General features: G+C 46.2%; 1 protein-coding gene across 1 annotated transcript; it reads left to right on the top strand.

Moving 5' to 3' along the window:
* Positions 1–1811: 1811 nt before the first annotated feature.
* LOC311248050 (E3 ubiquitin-protein ligase TRIM39-like) lies at positions 1812–4076 on the top strand (the record flags this gene model as incomplete). The annotated part of the gene is made up of 1 exon (XM_084339012.1): positions 1812–4076. One exon carries the CDS (start codon positions 1812–1814, stop codon positions 3462–3464), a length of 1653 nt encoding a protein of 550 aa, XP_084195138.1. The 3' UTR covers positions 3465–4076.
* Between the last annotated feature and the right edge of the window lie 18026 nt (positions 4077–22102).

The following is a 22102-nucleotide window of genomic DNA, read 5'->3' as shown; positions in this document are numbered from 1 at the left end:
AAGGGTTAAGGTTCACGTCACCAAAAAAGGGAGGAGCCTTCTAGGTTTCATTGTTTACTAAGTGAAAGTAAACTGACTCGCTAGTCTACAAATATGGTTATTGAACAGAAACAAGTTACCTCTAGCCTTGTGAACTGAAGACACTAAAGGAACCGCAGGTGGGTTAATATGTATATGAATCTTCAGCAATGAATAATATTTACTATTCAGCAGTGGCTATTTCTGCTGACTATCATGGTCTGCAGGTACAGTTCTCGTTTGGTTACATGTTGGTCCCTGTTTGATCCGAGGCCCTGCGTGACTGTGATGCACCGAGTGAATACTTGTAGAGAAGCGTTTTGATAGAGAAAAGTGAGACAGACTTAATTGTAGGAATTTTACATGGTGGGACAAGGGACTGTGTAATAATGTATAATTTAATAACATATATATATACTAATCTAATCTAATAAACATGAGAGCAGAATTAAGGACTGTGCCTAGAGGTTTGATGATGATGATGAATAGTTTTATTTTCGGTCTTTGTTTACAGATAAATGAAAAACACACGTGTGTACTTTCAAAAGGAAAAGAAAAAAAATCACAAATCACAAATGTACATATTCAAAGTAAGCTCACACACAAAATCCAAACTCAATGACCGAAAAAAGGAATAGGCTGAAGCACATGCTTATTTTTGCCTATCCTTTACAATTCTTAAAAACGAAATATACTTTAATATAAGAGAAATGTAAAAATATGCTGCAAGATAAAAGAAAATTCTTTAAGAGAAAAAAGAAAAGAGAAAATAAATGTTTGATGTTTTACTCAAAACTGTACTCCTGAATTATTTTATCCTTCAGGGCCTTTTTAAATCTCCCCTGAGAGGTACACAACTTCAACCCGTCACTAAGACTAATCCACAATTTAACTCCCAAAATTGAAACACATCTAGCTTTTACATTAGTTCTTACCTTTTTATATGTTTTAAGAATACACAACCCTCTTAAATTATACTTTCCTTCTCTTGGTTGAAAGAGACATTGAATACAAGCTGGTAGGTTCTTACTCTTAGCACGAAAAATGATCTCCAAGGTTTTTATGTAAACCATATCTACACATTTGAATGTGCATTTAATGTGCTGGTTTCATTCAGAGTGGAAGGGGCAGCATTTCTATAAACCATGTCTCCATAATCCAAGATAGATAGACTACCCTTGTTCTGTTAATCATAGAGAAGCTGGTTCTATTCCTGTACAAGAATTATCATCAAGCCAGATGCCATGATATTTGTGTTCTGTAACTTGTTCGATGACAAACCCATTCATATACGATATATGCAAATCATTGTAAACAATATCTCTAGCCCCTAGAGAACATTATTAATTTAGTTTTGTTTGCACAAGCTTATTATCCAAAGTGACTTACAAGTTCTGTATGACAAGTCATCAGGAAGGGTACAACTCTATCAACTGAGTAGCTGTGTATCAAAGTGTTGAGTGCTACAGTGTAGGTTAGTTTATTACGACAAGTGCATGACAGTAAGGTTAGTTAGGGTTAGATTTAATTTTCTTTATCCCTGCAGGACTTTTGTAATGGGTAAGAATTCTGATTGGGCTTTCCCAGTTTTCACATACTAGTCTCTCAGACAAATACTGTACTGTAGCTATGAAACCAACTGCAAATCCAGTGCTATATCTAGTCTATTTAAAAGAGGATAATGGTTAACTGTATCAAATGTATGACATTTTAAATGAAGATTTAATTATGTTGAATTTACAGTTACTTTAAATAGAAAATTAATGAAGAAATGTATTTATTATTTAACAGACATGGCCTCATCCAGCTATCTCTTTTCTGAAGAACAGTTCCTGTGCTCCATCTGTCTGGATGTCTTCACCGAGCCGGTCTCCATCCCTTGTGGACACACCTTCTGCAAGACCTGCATCACCAAGTACTGGGATAACAATGAACTGTACCAGTGTCCAATGTGTAAAAATACTTTCGATAAGAGACCAGATATCTTTGTCAATATTGTCCTATCAGAGATGGCACCTCAGTTCAGGAAGACCGTTCAAGAGAGCAGCCCAGACCAGCAACCTGCCAGACCAGGAGAGGTGACCTGTGACATCTGCACTGGGAAGAAGATCAAGGCCATGAAGTCCTGCCTGGTGTGTCAGATTTCTTACTGTGAGATCCACCTGGAGCCTCATCAGAGAGTTGCAGCCTTGAAGAAACACAAGCTGATCAACCCTGTGGAGAACCTGGAGGACATGATGTGTAAGAAGCACGAGAGACCGCTGGAGCTGTTCTGTAGGACTGACCAGGCCTGTGTGTGTCAGTTCTGCACTGAGACAGACCACAAAACCCACGAGACTGTCCCTCTAGAGAAAGAATACAGAGAGAGGAAGGATGAGATGAGGACACAAGAGGCAGATGTTCATCAGATGATCCAGGAGCGTGTGCAGAAGATCCAACAGATCAAACACTCGGTAGACCTCAGCAAGAACGAGGCAAAGAGAGAGATAGCAGACAGTGTCAAGGTCTTCACTGCTCTGGTGGCCTCCGTTGAGAGAAGTCAGGCTGAGCTCATTGAGGTGATTGAGGGCAGGCAGAAAGCAGCAGAGAAACAGGCTGAAGGCTTCATCAAGGAGCTGGAGCAGGAAATCACTGAGCTAAAGAAGAGAAGCACTGAGCTGGAGCAGCTCTCACACACTGAAGACCACCTCCACCTCCTCCACAGATTCCCATCTCTCTCCACCCCTCCACCCACCAAGGACTGGTCTGAGGTCAGTGTCCACAGTGATGTGAGTGTGGAGATAATGAGGAGAAGTGTGGCTCGGCTGGAGGAGACTCTCAGTGAAGAGATGGAGAAGCTGCCTGAAGTCAAGCTGAAGAGGATCCAGCGGTATGCAGTGGATGTGACTCTGGACCCTGACACAGCACATCCAAAGCTCATCCTCTCTGATGATGGGAAAGAAGTAAAAGATGGTGTTATATGGAAAGACCTTCCTGACAACCCAGAGAGATTTAACCAGGCAGCCATTGTCCTGGGAAAGCAAAGCTTCTCCTCTGGGAGATTCTACTATGAGGTGCAGGTTAAAGGGAACCCTGAGTGGGATTTAGGAGTGGCCAGAGAGTCCATCAACAGGAAAGGAGGCATCACGCTGGGCCCTGACAATGGATACTGGACTATAACTCTGAGGAATGGTGATAAATATATAGCTTGTGCAGAGGAAGACCTCTCCCTCTCCCTGAGAGAGAAACCACAGGTGATCGGGCTGTTTGTAGATTATGAGGAGGGTCAGGTCTCCTTTTATGATGTGGAAGCCAGGGCTCACATCTATTCTTACACTGGCTGCACCTTCACCGATAAACTCTACCCATATTTTAGCCCTTGCTTGAGTTCTGCCTTTGAAAATAGTCTAATAATCTGCCCTCTTAACCTCTTTAGCCCGAGCGGCCCGTCAGTGGACCGCAAATGAATAATGTGTCCGGGTGGCAGAATTCAGTACTGTATCTACAAAACCTTCTGTTTAAATCATCTTCCATTTATTAATTTGCTTAGCTTTTTTGTACACGTGATCTCAAGAAGGTCCTGAACGAGCTCAGTATCAGTGTTTCATGTCTGGTCATTTTTAGCATGGTATTATTCACCGTCAAAAATGCAAAGAAAAATCATAATTTATATTCTCCTTTGTTTCATCACAATTTACTCAAGCCTAGTAACAGACACAGTATTTCTGACACTGTGATTACATTCCCTGAGATCCATAGATGTCCCTATAGATACCAATGTGGAAAATAAAACAACAATGACAATGACAACAGACATTATATCTGTAATGAGGAAGTGCAGAGAACGTGGGAATACAATAAAAGGACAGAGTCTAACGAGTGCAAGATTAATTTAATGCCTTAATGGCATTAGGAATGAAGGAGTTTTTAAAACTGTAACGACTACCAGAGGGCAACAGCTCAAACTCCCCATAGAGTGGGTGAGAGGGGTCACCCACTATCTTCCTAAGCACTTTGTTGTGGATGTAGCTCAGCTGTTGGCTATATGCATCATGTTATGTTATGTTACGTTATGTTACGCTCGACGTTGGAGATGATTGTGGGGGTGGAGACTAATAAAGCTCAGTGTGTTTTTGCAATAGAACCAAACGTGTCTGTCCGTCTCTTACTACACAACAAGTACTTTTCAGTAAAATGTCCTTTTATATACTGTAGATGTTGTGCTTCAGGATGGGAATCATAATTTATATTCTCCTTTGTTTCATCACAATTTACTCAAGCCTAGTAACAGACACAGTATTTCTGACACTGTGATTACATTCCCTGAGATCCATAGATGTCCCTAGATAGCAATGTGGAAAATAAAACAACAATGACAATGACAGCAGACATTATACATATACATATATCTGTAATGAGGAAGTGCAGAGAACGTGGGAATACAATAAAAGGACAGTCTAACGAGTGCAAGATTAATTTAATGCCTTTCTTCTTTTCTTGGTAACAGTCTTGATAGTGGTACACATAGTGGTACACTCTTAGAATTAGGAGAGCCTGTACAACTCGTCTCCGACCATCCCTGCCGCTTGCTCGCAGGTGTCTTAATCAGTCCCAAAGGTAAAAACGCGACAGCAGCCTAACGGGACACCATATATGACCAGACGTCAAAATGAATATATTATAAATTGTAGCAAATTAAATAATAAAGAAAATAAGAAATGAAACATAAATACATTATCAAATATTACACTTACAAACTGAAATAACATATAAATGATGAAACCATATAATGGCCACAGTTACATACAATATGCTTCCCTCCCAGGCAGTGAGAGGCTGTTCGGTAGAGAGGCACTGGGGGGGAAGTGGAATTGCTGTCCATGCTTTTAACCAGCAGGGGGCAGTGGTGTATCACAATAAGAATGCCAACTATACAGTTACGCATTTGGAGCACTAGGTGGCACTGTAGATATTCAAATGACTAATGCCCTCCAGTAGGGAGAGAGAGAGAGATTTCATTCAGAGATCATCTCTCTCTTCTGATTTCTCTGTTTGGCTTTGGCAATATACACGTATGTTTCCCATGTCAATAGAATTTAATTGAATAGAGAGAGAGAGGGGGGGGGGGGCAAGGCAGAGAAGAAGAGGGGGGTTGGGAGGGAGGGTGTTTGGATTATGCTTTTTTCCTCCTAACAGTTTTCCAATCCTGTCCTGCGCCAAGTAATTTCACAGTGACTTGGCAGTTGACTCGCAACTGTTAGCAGCCCTAGTCAGACGATTTATAAACCTCTCTGCTATGCTTATTAGCAGAGCCGAGACAATGATAGGCTTATTTTTGTAAGAGACTGTCACGACAATCAAACACACGCACCATGGTTTTCAATCGTTATTACCACTTTAGTCTCAGAATCTCAGTGAAGGGCCAGCAGTACATTAATGCAGTTAATCTCATGTCTACATCCGGAGTTTCCTTTCATTTAAAGGGAAAATCCACCCTAAAAGCAGAGTTTACCTTGACTTTCACGTTCCAGTGATCCTTGTGGAGTGTGGACAGCTCGAGTCAGTGTCTATAAACACGAGACAACTGACCAAACAACCGTCTCTCTCTCTACACTGGAAATCAGATCTAGATGATTGTGACTGGTTGAAGAAATTCAAAACAACCCGGCATGTTTTCCCTCCTCTATTAAAAGATAAGATAAGATATTCCTTTATTGATCCCGTTGTGTGAAATTCAGGCATCATAGCTGCATGTGGGAGGGGAGGGGAGATACAGGTATGGGCAGCCAGGGTAATAGTAGAAGATATAAATACAGGCAATAACATTATAGTACAGTAGAAAAAGTAAGCAGTGTAAACAATATAATTAACTCGGAATATACGTATCTGAGCAAGTAGGCGGTGTGATCAAAGGTGTGGATGAGGGTCTATGCCCTATCAGTTATATTATACGTAATCTGAATATATACTATGAGTAAGTAAAGTATACATACAGTAACCATACTGTACACACTAAGACCCTTCTCCTGCACAGTGCTAGACGTGGCGTGAAGAAACGTCTGGGCAGAGTGAGACTAATACCTACTATAGGGATCAATCTGCTGCTCCTCTGAGCAGTGTGTACTGTACTGTACTGTATACAGTATGCAGTAGCCTTGAACAAGGCCTTGTGTCATACAAAAGATTACAGTAGCCTATAGAGAGACTGGGATTAGGACATTTAAACCCCAGACACACCAGGAAACCCCTCGGATAGCCTACAAACCCCAATCCAACCAGTAAACAACAGCAGGGGGTGGGCCTGGGGGTCAAGCCCACACATTGTTTACACTTTACCCCGTGTAGCAGGGGGGTATTTAGAGCGAGGGGGGCTCATCGCCTTGTTAGCATCAATTATTCAATTCCCTCTCGATTTCTACAATTAGAGGCCTTTCGCTCTATGTGTAATTCTCTTTCTTCCAACATGGCTGCCTTCTGTCTGTCTCCTAAGGTAGCCTATGGAAACACTAAATTCTACTCAAGTACCAAAGTATTTTTGATAATGAATGTACTTAGATAGTGCATGTAAAGGTACAGTACGCATTTCATACAATGTTTTCTGTATTTCATTGTTGTTTCTGCACGTAGTTTTCCTAAAAAAGCAGGCCTTGCACTAGGGGTGTAACGGTACACAAAAACCACGGTACGGTATGTACCTCGGTTTTGAAGTCAAGGTTCGGTACGGGTTTTCAGTACAGTGGGGGAAAGTTTGGCTTTCCATGTTCCACTCAGGGGTGATGTAGTGTGCAGTAACTAATTGTACTTGTAGGGCTGTCAATGAATATTCTATTTTGAAATTAATAATCGACTTGTAAATAAAAATAAAAATTAAAAATTATTATATTAGATTGTGAAAAAAACAGCCCCCGGTGGGCGGTCGTTAGTGGTTAACATACCGCTGTATTCGTTCGGTACACTACACAGCCGTTCGGTACGGTACGGTACACACTGAAACGGTTCGGTACGGATACGTGTACCTTTACACCCCTACCTTGCACGGAATGTTTGCGTAGTTCTCTCTCTTTCAACATGGATGCCTGTAACCATTGGTAACAACTTTCGGAAGAAAATGCCTGATTTCTGTGCCGTGGCCCGTGGTAGAGCAGGTGAAATATTGGAAAAGCAAGATGGTGTTGTGACTTATTTACGAGACACCAAATTATAAAATGTTTGTTGATATATTTCTCACGTAGCATTTGCTGTTTCTTCCAAGGCCTTATTATTTCATCCCTGCTTGTCGTCTGTACGGAATGAGTAGAATGACCGGCATGGACCCTCCATGTCAGAAGAAACAGTTGCTATGTGCAGAAAAAACGGTTGCAATGTGTTGATATATGATAAATATATAAACAGATGTTGTAATTTGCTGTCTTATTACTGGATCTTATTTTTTTTGGATCCACTTTTTTTTCTCCTTTTTCTATTTTTCTCTCATCCCAATTTAGCCGTGCCAATTCTCCCCTCCCCTGAACTGGCCGGTTGTAGGGAGGATAGAAGCCTTGCATCACGTGTCCCCTCCGATACATGTGGATGTGGAGGCAGCCTGTCACATCTTTTCACCTGCCAGCGCGGACTCTCATTGGCGAGGTGTAACGTGTGGGAGGCTCACACTACCCCCGCCATTTTCCTGTCTCTGCTGTGCAGGCGTCCCCCAACCGACCTGTAGGAGTCGCTGTCCACAACGTCCAGATTACCACCCATCGACTTCCACCCGCTGACTCTGCCAATGAGTTAGTATGACGGCCAGCCCAAGCCGGAGGCAACGCCGACAGCCGGAGTCGAACCCGGTGTCTCTTGCGTTGGTGACGAGCGCAATGTCCACTGTGCCACCCAGCCACCGTGTCTTATTACTGGATCTTGTAAACGAGTCTCAGTAGAAAAGTGATATCATGTGTTTTACCTGCTCTACCACTGCACAGGGATCAGGCCTTTTCTCCAGAAAGGTGGTTATGGGGGACCCTGATGTAAACAAGACGAAAGTCTTTCTCTGGTCTGCATCCCCTTTGTGTGTATTGAGCCGTACTGTATTGTACCCATTCTGCAATCTGTTAATAACATTTTCAATCAATCAAACAGGAAGAGAGAAAACTACATAAACATTCCGTGCAAGGCCTCTATTCTATAGATAGATAGATAGATAGATAGATAGATACTTCTATAGTCCTATAGCCTCTATAAACCACATGTGTTTCACGTTGCCAGTCCTATAGTCCTATAGGCTCCATAAACCATATGTATTTCATGTTGCCAGTCCTATAGTCCTATAGGCTCCATAAACCATATGTATTTCATGTTGCCAGTCCTATAGTCCTATAGCCTCCATAAACCATATGTATTTCATGTTGCCAGTCCTATAGTCCTATAGCCTCTATAAACCATACAGTATGTATTTCACGTTGCCAGTCCTATAGTCCTATAGCCTCCATAAACCATATGTATTTCATGTTGCCAGTCCTATAGTCCTATAGCCTCTATAAACCATATGTATTTCATGTTGCCAGTCCTATAGTCCTATAGCCTCCATAAACCACATGTATTTCATGTTGCCAGGCCTGGGGTCTTTCTCTGGAGTCTGGGGAAGATCCTCTTTGTGTTCTTTGGACGTGATCACAGCTGATGTCAAAGCAGAAGAATTCACAGAGAGATAGTCAGCCGTGAGATAACTCACGTACACGACAAGGAGAGTTACCGAGTTAGAGAGATCAAAGAAGCCTGTTGAACATCTTACCTTAAATTGGAAGTACACCCTAAAACGACCTTCACATGAGTTATTCCTGCATTCTTGGAATTATATCGTGGAATTACACAACAATGGGCAATGTAGTGTGACACTGTTTAAAAGAAATGTACAGTTCTTTGTGATCATTATCTTTGCATTGAAACGGCACAAAGTGTAATCACAGCCTTAGATTGTGGGAATAACAGGAGAATTTCATTTTAGGGTGGATTGATTAAAATAGCGAGGGAAAGATTTATTACAATTGTATTGTGAGTCGTCTTCACAGTTATCCTATAGCAGCATATCTAATGCAGTGGGAGAGCGTTTAGCTTACACATACCCAATGTCTCTCTCTCTGTCTCTCTGTCTCTCTCTCGCTCTCTCTACCTCCCTCTCTTGTTCTAATAAAAAGTGTTCCTTGACAACGATCACATCTAAACACAAATAATTTGCACTCTCATTGGAATTTCCTCTCCTGACTTAACAAGATATGCAGAGAAAGAGAGAGAGAGAAAGAGAGAGAGAGGGGGGGGGATTCCAAAGAAAGACACACACACACAGGGAGAGAGAGAGAGAGAGTGAGAGAGTGAGAGAGAGAGAGAGAGAGAGAGGGGATCTGGCTTATTGGATGTTCTCTGTTCTGCTTCCAGCCATGTCTGGACAACACACGACTACAATCCTTCCCTAATTGGTGTGTGTGAGTGCGTGAATGAGTGAGTGTGTGTGTGTGTGTGTCCTGTGTGTGCAATTGAGTGAGAATGTTAGATGAGATCTTGTTTCCATCTTTTAACAAACACATTCTACTCTCACTCTTATCTGGAATGATGAAAGTTAGGGGACTAGAGACTCTGTGTGTATTAAAAAAACAAATTATTTCTTTTTTTCTCTATAAATATTTCTTTTTGTATCCACTTTTTCTCCTCTTTTTCCATTTTCTCCCATCCCAATTACCCGCTGTGCCAATTCTCCTCTCCCCTTTCTTGAACGTTGCTCGCATATGCCCCCCACTGGCCGGTTGTAGGGAGGATAGAAGCCTTGCATCACATGTCCCCTCCGATACACGAGGAGGCAGCCTGTCACATCTTTTCACCTGCCAGTGCGGACTCTCATTGGTGAGGTGTAACGTGTAGGAGGCTCACACTACCCCCGCCATTTCCTGTCTCTGCTGTGCAGGCGTCCCCAACCGACCTGTAGGAGTCGCTGTCCACAACGTCCAGATTACCACCCATCGACTTCCACCCGCTAACTCTGCCAATTGAGTTAGTATGACGACTGGCCCAAGCCGGAGGCAATGTCGACAGCCGGAGTCGAACCCGGTGTCTCTTGCGTTGGTGACGAGCGCAATGTCCGCTGCGCCACCCAGCCGCCTCTATAAATAATTGTGTGTTTTAGGGTTGACCCCTATTAGTCGAATAGTCGATTAATCGATCGAAAGGAGCCGTAGTCGACTGCCAACCTCTTAGTCGAATACAAAAAAATATATATTTAAATTCTATTTTAAATTTTTAAAATTTAAAATTTGTATCATTCTTTCCAAAAGAAAAGAGGCCTATAAGCTTGGCTAACGCTAATGGCATGCATACCAGAGGCTAACTGCCTAAGAAAACAGGCACAGAGGCACTGAAAGAGGATTTTACCCATCTAATCTAACACACTAGACTATAGACAAAATAATATCAAGATGTATCCATCAGTGGACCAATTGCATGCTTTCGCAGAGGACAAGAAGCCATCCGTCGACTCCTTCAGACATTAAGCACCCCCACAGCCCAAATCGAATGATACAAAAAAAATATATATACTTTTTTTTTTTTTTTTTTTTTTATATAGTCGACCATCGGCTAATTTCGGCCAATCAAAGTCGACTATCCAAATCTTTAGTCGGGGACAGCCCTAGTGTGTTTGTATGTACAGTATGTGTGTTTGCTTGTTTCTGTGTGTGTGCGTTTGTGTGAGTGTGTACAGTGTGTGCATGTTTTCACATACTGTATATCTCTGTTTTTATGCGTATTGGCTTGGTTATGTGTGTGTGTGTGTGTGTGTATGGTTTGACGGTAGTGACTCTCAATGGTAGTGACTCTGTGGGAGTTAAGCCTCAGATTATGGTAGTGACTCTGTGGGAGTTAAGCCTCACATTATGGTAGTGACTCTGTGGGAGTTAAGTCTCACATTATGGTAGTGACTCTGTGGGAGTTAAGCCTCACATTATGGTAGTGACTCTGTGGGAGTTAAGTCTCACATTATGGTAGTGACTCTGTGGGAGTTAAGTCTCACATTATGGTAGTGACTCTGTGGGAGTTAAGCCTCTCATTATGGTAGTGACTCTGTGGGAGTTAAGCCTCTCATTATGGTAGTGACTCTGTGGGAGTTAAGCCTCTCATCTCATTATGGTAGTGACTCTGTGGGAGTTAAGCCTCTCGTTATGGTAGTGACTCTGTGGGAGTTAAGCCTCTCATTATGGTAGTGACTCTGTGGGAGTTAAGCCTCTCATTATGGTAGTGACTCTGTGGGAGTTAAGCCTCTCATCTCATTATGGTAGTGACTCTGTGGGAGTTAAGCCTCTCGTTATGGTAGTGACTCTGTGGGAGTTAAGCCTCTCATTATGGTAGTGACTCTGTGGGAGTTAAGTCTCACATTATGGTAGTGACTCTGTGGGAGTTAAGCCTCTCATTATGGTAGTGACTCTGTGGGAGTTAAGTCTCACATTATGGTAGTGACTCTGTTGAGCTTATAGGACTAGATATTACAATCCCTTAGATAATCAGCACTTTTTTGAATGGGGTAGTGGTAAAAGCTTCACTGGGGTCTTCAGGTGGGCACCCTCCTTCATTGGTGTTTCGTTGACAGGCCCACGACACCTCCGAAGGGCTCAACGGCAACACCTGGCGTCCCAGGTGTGCCCCCCTCTGCTTTTACCCCTCGATGCTCTTCTTTCAGCTCCAAAGAAGGTTGCAAGTGACTTGGTTCCAAGTTCTCTGATGTGCTTGAATTACTTTCAGCCGGGGTACTGATGCTCGGTGGACTGTGGGTTAAATCCTGCCGCTGAGCTTCACTCGCCTGACTTGACCTTTCTCTCAGAAGATAATGGTCAATGCGAGATCCCGGTCTCACTTTCTTCAAGCACTTCATCCGGCCTTGATGTATTCGTAGGCCTCTGATGGATGTTACCTTGGACCAGCCACAGCTACATACTCTGTGCTCCTGTCCTTCAGTTGATGTGCCGATTATCTGGTTCGTCGTCGTTCCAGAGTCAGTTACCGGGTGGTCAGCCGATGAGTCATCTTCCGCCCCCGCTCTCGCAGACTCTAGGGGTGTTTTTCTCTTTAGACTTTTCGTAGCAATGAGGGGTGGCTTTTGTGCACTTAATTAAGCGACGGAGCCTGCCATCATGGATAGCTAGTCCATGACAGCCCCGTTGGGGTCTTTCCTTCCTGTCAGCTGTCTTTCCAAGCCGTCACATGGTCTTTCCCTTGTTGTCAGCTGCACTTTCACAGCAGTCACTGGATTTCTCCAGTTTATCAGTTGAGCTTATAGGACTAGATATTACAATCCCTTAGATAATCAGCACTTTTTTGAATGGGGTAGTGGTAAAAGCTTCACTGGGGTCTTCAGGTGGGCACCCTCCTTCATTGGTGTTTCGTTGACAGGCCCACGACACCTCCGAAGGGCTCAACGGCAACACCTGGCGTCCCAGGTGTGCCCCCCTCTGCTTTTACCCCTCGATGCTCTTCTTTCAGCTCCAAAGAAGGTTGCAAGTGACTTGGTTCCAAGTTCTCTGATGTGCTTGAATTACTTTCAGCCGGGGTACTGATGCTCGGTGGACTGTGGGTTAAATCCTGCCGCTGAGCTTCACTCGCCTGACTTGACCTTTCTCTCAGAAGATAATGGTCAATGCGAGATCCCGGTTTCACTTTCTTCAAGCACTTCATCCGGCCTTGATGTATTCGTAGGCCTCTGATGGATGTTACCTTGGACCAGCCACAGCTACATACTCTGTGCTCCTGTCCTTCAGTTGATGTGCCGATTATCTGGTTCGTCGTCGTTCCAGAGTCAGTTACCGGGTGGTCAGCCGATGAGTCATCTTCCGCCCCCGCTCTCGCAGACTCTAGGGGTGTTTTTCTCTTTAGACTTTTCGTAGCAATGAGGGGTGGCTTTTGTGCACTTAATTAAGCGACGGAGCCTGCCATCATGGATAGCTAGTCCATGACAGCCCCGTTGGGGTCTTTCCTTCCTGTCAGCTGTCTTTCCAAGCCGTCACATGGTCTTTCCCTTGTTGTCAGCTGCACTTTCACAGCAGTCACTGGATTTCTCCAGTTTATCAGTTGAGCTTATAGGACTAGATATTACAATCCCTTAGATAATCAGCACTTTTTTGAATGGGGTAGTGGTAAAAGCTTCACTGGGGTCTTCAGGTGGGCACCCTCCTTCATTGGTGTTTCGTTGACAGGCCCACGACACCTCCGAAGGGCTCAACGGCAACACCTGGCGTCCCAGGTGTGCCCCCCTCTGCTTTTACCCCTCGATGCTCTTCTTTCAGCTCCAAAGAAGGTTGCAAGTGACTTGGTTCCAAGTTCTCTGATGTGCTTGAATTACTTTCAGCCGGGGTACTGATGCTCGGTGGACTGTGGGTTAAATCCTGCCGCTGAGCTTCACTCGCCTGACTTGACCTTTCTCTCAGAAGATAATGGTCAATGCGAGATCCCGGTCTCACTTGGGGGAGTTAAGCCTCTCATTATGGTAGTGACTCTGTGGGAGTTAAGTCTCTCATTATGGTAGTGACTCTGTGGGAGTTAAGTCTCTCATTATGGTAGTGACTCTGTGGGAGTTAAGCCTCTCATTATGGTAGTGACTCTGTGGGAGTTAAGCCTCTCATCTCATTATGGTAGTGACTCTGTGGGAGTTAAGCCTCTCATCTCATTATGGTAGTGGGCCGAATAAACCTATGATCCTTTGCCTAAATTGTGCTGAGCCAACTGACATCGACTGCCAAACACACATGACGAGGGGACACTGCGGTCTGAAGTGAAGTGCAGCACAGGTGCCACGGCTCATTGTAAACCTTACAACTAGTAAAATATGGTAATATAATGTATATTATACAGCGGGCAGCGGTGGCCTAAAGGTTAGAGAAGCGTGAAGTTTGTGACTGGAAGGTCGCCGGTTCGATTCCCCGGACCGGCAGGAAAGATCTGGGCTGGGGAAGTGAATGAATAACTCTCTCCCATCCCCTTAACACCAACCGCTGAAGTGCCCATGAGCAAGGCACTTAACCCCCAACTGCTCCAGTGGAGTTGCTCAGTGGCCAACGGTGGCAGACTGTGGTTGTACTGGGCAGCTCCCAGGTGTGAATGGAACTGTGTGAATGTGAAGCAGGGCGTAGCTGAAAAAGAGGATCCGTGCACAGCGAACCTACCCTGGGTAAATACATTTAAAAAATATTTATTTAATTAATTAATTAATTTAAAAAAAGTTATAGTATGGAGTATTGGATTATGTCATTATATCCTCAAAGCCTGTAAAATGTGGACATAGAGTATTGGATTATGTCCTACATTTTCCAAACGTGAAGAATTTGCACTAGTACCTCTTCCAACTAATTTTTGCATTTAGTATTTTTGCATTTTGTACATTTTAGTTTTGTGTATTTTGTATAGTGTTTGGTCTTTACTCTTTTCCTTTTTTACAATCCTAGGAGGGTCATGCAGAACCAAGCATTTCACTATAATGTACCTAGTACCTTATATGTGACAAATAAAACAAAACTTGAAAACTTGATACGTACAGTAGAATGCAACATAATTGGATAATGTCCCCAAATTCTATTATCTAAAACCTCCAGAATGTCGAAATAGAACACAGAGCTAGTCCTGGATCACGTCCAGAAGGTTCTGTTCCTACACATGGTTAGAAGGTGGGGATTTTGTGAGACCCGGACTGGTCACGTGACTTTTGATTACAGGTTGTCCAATTGGATTATAGGTTGTTGTACGTTACACGGTATGTTTCAGAGACGCTGTCGCAACGTGGAGGTTGTTCAACCACAGAACAACCGAACTGACGAAACATTTAAATGTCATCCCGTATAAATGCATTCCCTAACAGTGTTATACTAGAGAGTACTTTAAAAGAGTACTTGTATACAGTATGCAATCTGAAAGTTATGTTTATGTAGAGTTATTGTCCCTCTGAAGTACCCGTTACAATCTACTGTGCATGCCTAGTATTGTTTGAGGTTTGCTCAATGATCTTTCATGGAAAAATCAACCTCAGCTGGTACAGCTTTCGTTTGCAGGCCTTGATGTCGACAGCGTGTATACTTGAAAAAGACCGGAAGGGTCGGTCGAAACGTTGTATCTACTGCTATTATTTGTCAATTAAAACACCTCTTGGAGCATCAAAAGTGAGTTGCGAGCCCCGCTTTGTTTTACGACACACAGGAACACACACACACACACACACACACATACATTGGGTCGCAGATGAAATGTCCTCTCTGCGCTTGAACCTCTCTCTTCCTTCCCCCCCCAAGGACAGCCGGGAGCAGACACGGGTTGCGGCGTGGGGCCGCGCCCGGGGACCAATCCAAGTGCTCCTGTCCGTCTTCATTAGCGATCTGATCTGCATGTTTTTCCATTGGGTTTATCTCTTCTTCTGGAGAGAACATGCAAACTCCACACAGAAAGGCCCGGGAGATACCCCACCTCACCTGGGTACCTGGCAACTCAGGAGATACCCCACCTGGGTACCTGGCAACTCAGGAGATACCCCACCTGGGTACCTGGCAACCCGGCAGCCTGGTCCCCAAGCGGGAATCGAACCTTGTTGCTGTGAGGCAACAGTGTTAACCAGTACACCAAGTACAAGGAGTATGTGATGTGATGGCCACGTCAAATACAGGCCGCTGCTACACTGATCCATCAGCGAACGGAGAGAAAATGGTCAGAATGAGAGGCAACGCCCAAAGCGTCATGGCAACAGCCTCACAACAACATAGTTGACAGACATACAGATATACACTGTTGAATTCAGAATGTGTTGTTGATGTTTTTCTCTTGGTTAAAACCAGGACGGTTTGGTATGAATGTCTGTCTGTCCGTCTGTCTCTCTCTCCCCCTCTGTCTCTCTCCCCCTCTGTCTGTCTGTCTGTCTGTCTGTCTGTCTGTCTGTCTGTCTGTCTGTCTGTCTGTCTGTCTGTCTGTCTGTCTGTCTGTCTGTCTGTCTGTCTGTCTGTCTGTCTGTCTGTCTGTCTGTCTGTCTGTCTGTCTGTCCGTCTGTTTGTCCGTCTGTCTGTCTGGCTCCATGTCTCCCTCCCTCCATCTGTCCATCTCTCTCTCTCTCTCTCTCTCTCTCTCTCTCTCTCTCTCTCTCTCTCTCTCTCTCGCTCAGTCTGTCTGTCAGTAACAACTTTCAAAAGAAAATGCATGATTTCTGTGCAATTGTAGAGTAGGTAAAACACTGGAGAAGCATGATATTACTCTTCTACTGTAAGACACCAATTTATAGATTTGTTTTATTTTGTTTCTCATACTGTTTATCAAGACATAGCAACCGTTACTTTGCACATAGCAACCGTTACTTTGCACATAGCAACAGTTACTTTGCACAAAGCAACAGTTAATTTGCACAAAGCAACAGTTACTTTGCACATAGCAACAGTTACTTTGCACATAGCAACAGTTACTTTGCACAAAGCAACAGTTACTTTGCACAAAGCAACCGTTACTTTGCACATAGCAACAGTTACTTTGCACATAGCAACCGTTACTTTGCACATAGCAACCGTTGTTTCTTCCAACATGGAGGACAAATGGATATTGTAAACATTCTGTGAGAGGCTTCTGTTGTCTCGGTCAGTATAAGGAGGTAGCTTACCAACAAGGGCCTTAAAAATGAACAAATACCAGTTTGATTATTGAATATTGGAGCTTGTCTTGTATGTTTGTACAAGTCCACGTCTCTAGTCCTTTGTCCTGTTTACTTTTAATGTTGTATGTTATGATGTAAGTATTATGATGCACGGTCACTGTATGTTTTTTGTGGACCCCTGCAATGCTGTAGCCACAGTAATTGGGTATCCTAATAAAATCAACTGAACTACTGTAAGGACTATAAAATTGCAGCTGTTTGCCGTATTCATGCCTTAAATTGCCCCTTGCGGGACAAATAATTTTTTTTTTAATTGAATTGAATTGAATTGAATCCCCTCACCCAGCCCAGACTGTACTGGCCTTCACCACCTTATTCTCCTTACTTTTCAGCTGCGACCAGCAGCTCTACAGCTCACTCTGTTGGTTGGTTGGTCCACAAAAGTGTCCCCCAGTCTTTAGCGGCCACAGTTTTGGCCCTAGGGGGCTGAGACTTGGCCTGGAGGTCGAGTGTTTGTGTGTGTGTGTGTGTGAATGCATGCACGTACACAGTCGCTATTGCAGATTAGCACTTGTTGATGATGACAGATTGAATTTAATTCAGAAAACGTCATTATCCATCACATGACAGAAAAATACCTCTCGCATGGGCTCATGAATAAAACAATAAATAAACCATTAATATAACTTTGGTTAAGCTTTTTTTGTGACAGCTTTGAGTCGGGTCATGATGACTATGATCTCTCCAGAAGAGAAGTTTGATCGTCCTGCCCCCCCCCCCCCCCCCCCCCCCCCCACAAGCTCAGTTCAGCTCGGAACAGCATGACTCAGCTTGAGTCTGTTGAGCTTTAGCCTGGCTTAGATAAGGCCTTGAGGCCGGGCGGGGGGGGGGGGTCGCAAAACCTTCCCTGTACTTAGATCATTGTGATGATCTCATTGACCTAATGGACCTGAGAAGATATTAACGTCAAATCCTAAAACACTTAGAAAATAAAATTAAAATAAACAAAACGTTCAGTCCTCCCACCTAAAACCCAAAACACAGGCCTGGAGATGATTTAATTTTCAAATGAACCCTTTCACTACCACACTATACAGAAGGTTAACCCTTTACTATCACACTACAGACAGTTAACCGTCTGTAGTGTGATAGTAAAGGGGTTACCCTTCTGTAGTGTGGTAGTGAAAGGGTTAACGATAGGTTATGTAGATAACCTAGTTATATTAGTATTGGCTAAGCGTCCCGCTCTGAGCCTTACGAGATACTCCTATCTCCTGTGATACCTAATGTATCTCCCACGAACAAAAACACATGCACCCCACCTGTATGGGGCCCCGCCCCTTATGGTGGTACCGCCCATATAACCATGACCCTGGTCATGAAACACCCTTCCTCGCCAAAACCCGTCCCAGGAAAAGATCCCTCAAGAGGGAACTCAGGGCGCGCAGAGCGGGACGCTTAGCCAATACTAATATAACTAGGTTATCTACATAACCTATCGTTATATTTCGTATTGCATCGCGTCCCGCTCTGAGCCTTACGAGATAATGGGGAAGAGCGGGCGCGAGACCCGACAGATGTACCCCCTGAGGACCCGTAAGCCCACATCAAGGGGTGCGGGGAGCCCTGTCACCCCATCCTTCCTAACGAAGGGGGGGCGCAGTCAACTCCACCTGAATGCGAACAAGAGGGAGCCAGAACCCCTTGAACACACCGTACAGGCGGAACCACGTGTGACTCAACACACTGTGGCCCAACCCATACACTCCTGCTACCCGACCAAAGGACGGGAAGCAGGAAAGGCCACAGACCCCAGAACCGCCTGGGAGACAGAACCCCCGGTCATGTCCATGAGGAAAAACCTTACAAAGGAGCCCGGGGAGGACCATGAAGCTGCAGCACAGATGGCCTCCACCGAGGCCCCACCCAGGAGAGCGGCAGAGGCAGCCACCCCACGAGTGGAGTGCGCCCTGACGCCCCCAGGGGGATCCTGCCCAGCCAACGTGTAGCAGAGGGTAACACCCTCGCACAACCAATGGGACAGGCGCTGCTCCGACAGTGCCTTACCAGCACGAGCCCCACCGTAACAGACAAAAAGCTGGTCGGTAACCCTGAAATCCTGAGTACGGCTGAGGTAAATCCCCAAGCACGGACTGGACATGACAGGTGAAGGCCCGCATCTAACTCACTAGTGTGAGGAGGAGGACGAAACGCCTGAACCACAATATCCCGGGAGCGGAAGGAACTCCGGATATTCTTAGGCACGAAAGCAGGATTAGGTCGCAGAGTGACACCGCAATCGGTCCGAAAAGACAGGCACTCTGGACGTACCGAGAGAGCACAGAGCTCACCTACGCGTTTAGCGGAAGTGACAGCCAGAAGGAACGCGGTCCTGAAGGACAGCTGTCCCAACGGCGCCCGCTCGAGCGGCTCAAACGGGGCCAAGGACAACCGACCGAGGACCAATTGAAGATCCCAAGTCGGAGCCAAGGAGCGTTGCACCGGCTTAACGCGTCGAGCGCCAAGCAGGAAACGCTTCACAAGAGGGTGGCTGAACAAGACATCCCCTCAAACCCCTCATGATAGGAGGATATAGCTGCTGCATATACCCTCACCGTCGAAGCCGACAGTCTATCAAGGAGAGACTGGAGGTAACTAAGGACAGCAACCAGGGGGCAGGAGACTGAGTCCTGGCCCCCCGCCTTACACCACACTTGGAACATACGTCATCTGCCCGCGTAAGCGCGACAGTGGAGGGAGCATGCGCATTCCAGATGGTAACACCATCAGGATCAAGAACCTGCGCCCCTCAACGTACCCGTCCCAACAACTGACCTAACAGATGTATGGGGAAGAATCCCTGGCGGCACGGCATCGGTCCCAGACCTGCCTGGCCATGTCCAGACGCAATCCTCACCCGTCAGGATGAGGGCCGCCCCGCGACAGTACACCTGCACCCACATTCTCCCTGCCGGGGATGTGGGGAGCCCTTAGGCCGCGCAGATGGAGGACGCCCATAGCCAGCCGCCCGCCGCCTGGTGCAGACAGGGGGAGCGTACTCCTCCCTGTCTGTCGATACACGACACTGACGTCGTATCGTCCGTCCTGATCAACACCATTTGTGGACCAGAAGGACCGCTTTCAACACCAACACATTGAACGTAGCGCAGACCGGGCAGCATGGTTTGCCAGCTGCCCCCTACTGCGTTGGCCCGACGCATCACCAGCGAGGGAGGCGTCGGTGAAAACGCGACGTGAGACAGCGCCGTAACCGTCCTAGGACGGAACCTCCCGAGCGTGTTGACAACACGCTCTGAGATGGATGCCCATAGCCCTCCAACCGTTGACTGGGAAGAGGAATACTCTACATCCAGTCTACAGCAACCCCAGGCTGGTAGAGACCTGCCTGGTACGAGACCTGACGATCCACCTTGACCGCGAAGGACCAGAACGTCATCAGGGCAGAACACTCCGTAACCCCGGATGACGCAGAGGCCCCAGTGCGGCCTCCACGCACTTGTTGAAGATGCGGGGAGCCAGAGAAAACCGAACGGCAGCCTCTGGTACTCATACGCTAACCCTGCAAAGGAAGCGTAGGTAAGCCCTAGGATGGAAGATCGGGGATGCGCATACGCATCCTACAGGTCTATGGAGGAGAACCAGACCCCCACCTGACAGTGTTCAACAGGTAGGAGACGATCCAAAAAATGCTGAACCTTCCCATGGGACAGGTCCAGCCTGGGTCTTACACCCCTCCCTCCCGACTTCTCGGGCAGAGAACACCGGGAGGAGAACGCCACGACGATGGCTTGCTTCGTCCACAGAGATTGGATCTCGTCGACCAGAGCTGTCCCTGCTGGAGACCCCGACAACAGGGTCTGTACCAAACCTGAAAACGGGTGGGGTTGTGTAAACACAAGTCCCCGCCTCACCATTCTCTCCATCTACCTCGACATATGGTACTGCCGTAGTCATATGTGACGACACTCCCAACGCACCCGCCGTCACGTGGCGCAGGTCCGCCAGGAACTGTAGATAGTTGGCCCGGTCCCCCCCGCTGTGCGAAGACAACCCTGGAATCGTGCGAGGAGCGCGTTCCGTGTCGGAACACCTGACCCTGACACCACCCACGAGGCAATCGCACCCAAGGGGGAACCCCGACAGAAAAAGGGCCTGTCTGATACGGGGGGCTTCCGATCAAAAAAGCCCCCCCACTGAACAGCCCTCCAGAACATGCTGAAGGAGTTGTTCTGCAGCCGGACATGCAAGGTGTAAGGCCCCCATGGGTTCCTACACACCGTAGCCCTGCAGTGATATCACTACCACCCCAAACCATGTGAGCTGCGACCACTTGCCAATATTCCAGGAGTGGGAGCACCAACATGATACCTGGCCTGGCGAAGGCGAGGCCGGGGAAGCCCGCACTGTGTGCCTCAAAAGGTTTCGAGCCCCCCTGCTGACAACACTTAAGTTGACAGACGTAACACCAGGCTCAACCAACACAGTTCAAGGTGTGGGAGCCGCTTGACAGCACAACATTCTCACGGACAGACCCAGGCTCAGCCATCAACTGGGTGTCAGCCCCTGTCTCCATGAGAAGCGAAGAATGGGGCCGCATACGCTTCAAGAAGGTTCGCGGCCCGCAGCCAAAGGAACACACCCAGAGCCCCGCTTCTGAGGGTAACAGAAAGCGGACTGAGCGGGGAGCGGGCTGCTCGCGGCAAAATGACGACGGAGTGGTTTACCAACACCGAAATCACCCAAAATGGCCGATCCCTCGGCCGCCAAGACTGTCGGCCTCGCGATACCCTGCCGATTCTCCAACCAGGGCACCACTGGCGGGGGAAACATGGCCGCCTGTCGAGGGCCCCGTCATCGCCGCTGACGAGGCCGTGCTCTCTCTTCTTCTGGCTGCGCGGTGTGAGGCGGTGTAGGGCCTAGGACAATACCGCCCGCGCTCCAGCAGAAGACCAAAATCCCCTGCGGAGAGGGGAACCCTGAGCGGTTATAGCTTGCGGCTGGGTCAAAGCTAATAACGTCAACAACCTTGCGCGATGTGTCGACGTCGGCCGGCCCTCAAGGCCCCTCCACCAGACACCATTTCTTTAATAGAAAAAACACCAATTCGAACACAGTTCTAATCGTTGCCAATTCCATACCGTGGCGGTACAAGCCTTAACAGCCCACCAGCCACTCGCCAGGCCGACCCATGGTGTCGGCCGGGCGGGGCATTGTTTCAATATATCAAAAACAAAGGACTGACGTTAACATGGAGCACCAGTGGTGATTGCAAACAGCACCCTCCACTGTGGTGTGGACCATGAAAAGGTTAAATGAATAAAAGAGCTAAACCACAAAAACTGTAGAATGAGCAAACCCATACACACAAAGTTTAAGGGGAGACGGACCAGACCCGTCTTCATTCAAAATATTCACAACAGAACACCAGCCCTAGTTTAGCCCATTTACCAAAAAAGGTAA

This window comes from Notolepis coatsorum (assembly GCF_963971535.1).
Source record: "Notolepis coatsorum genome assembly, contig: SCAFFOLD_323, whole genome shotgun sequence".
Classification (NCBI taxonomy): Eukaryota; Metazoa; Chordata; class Actinopteri; order Aulopiformes; family Paralepididae; genus Notolepis; species Notolepis coatsorum.
This window is presented reverse-complemented; position numbering and strand designations above follow the sequence as displayed.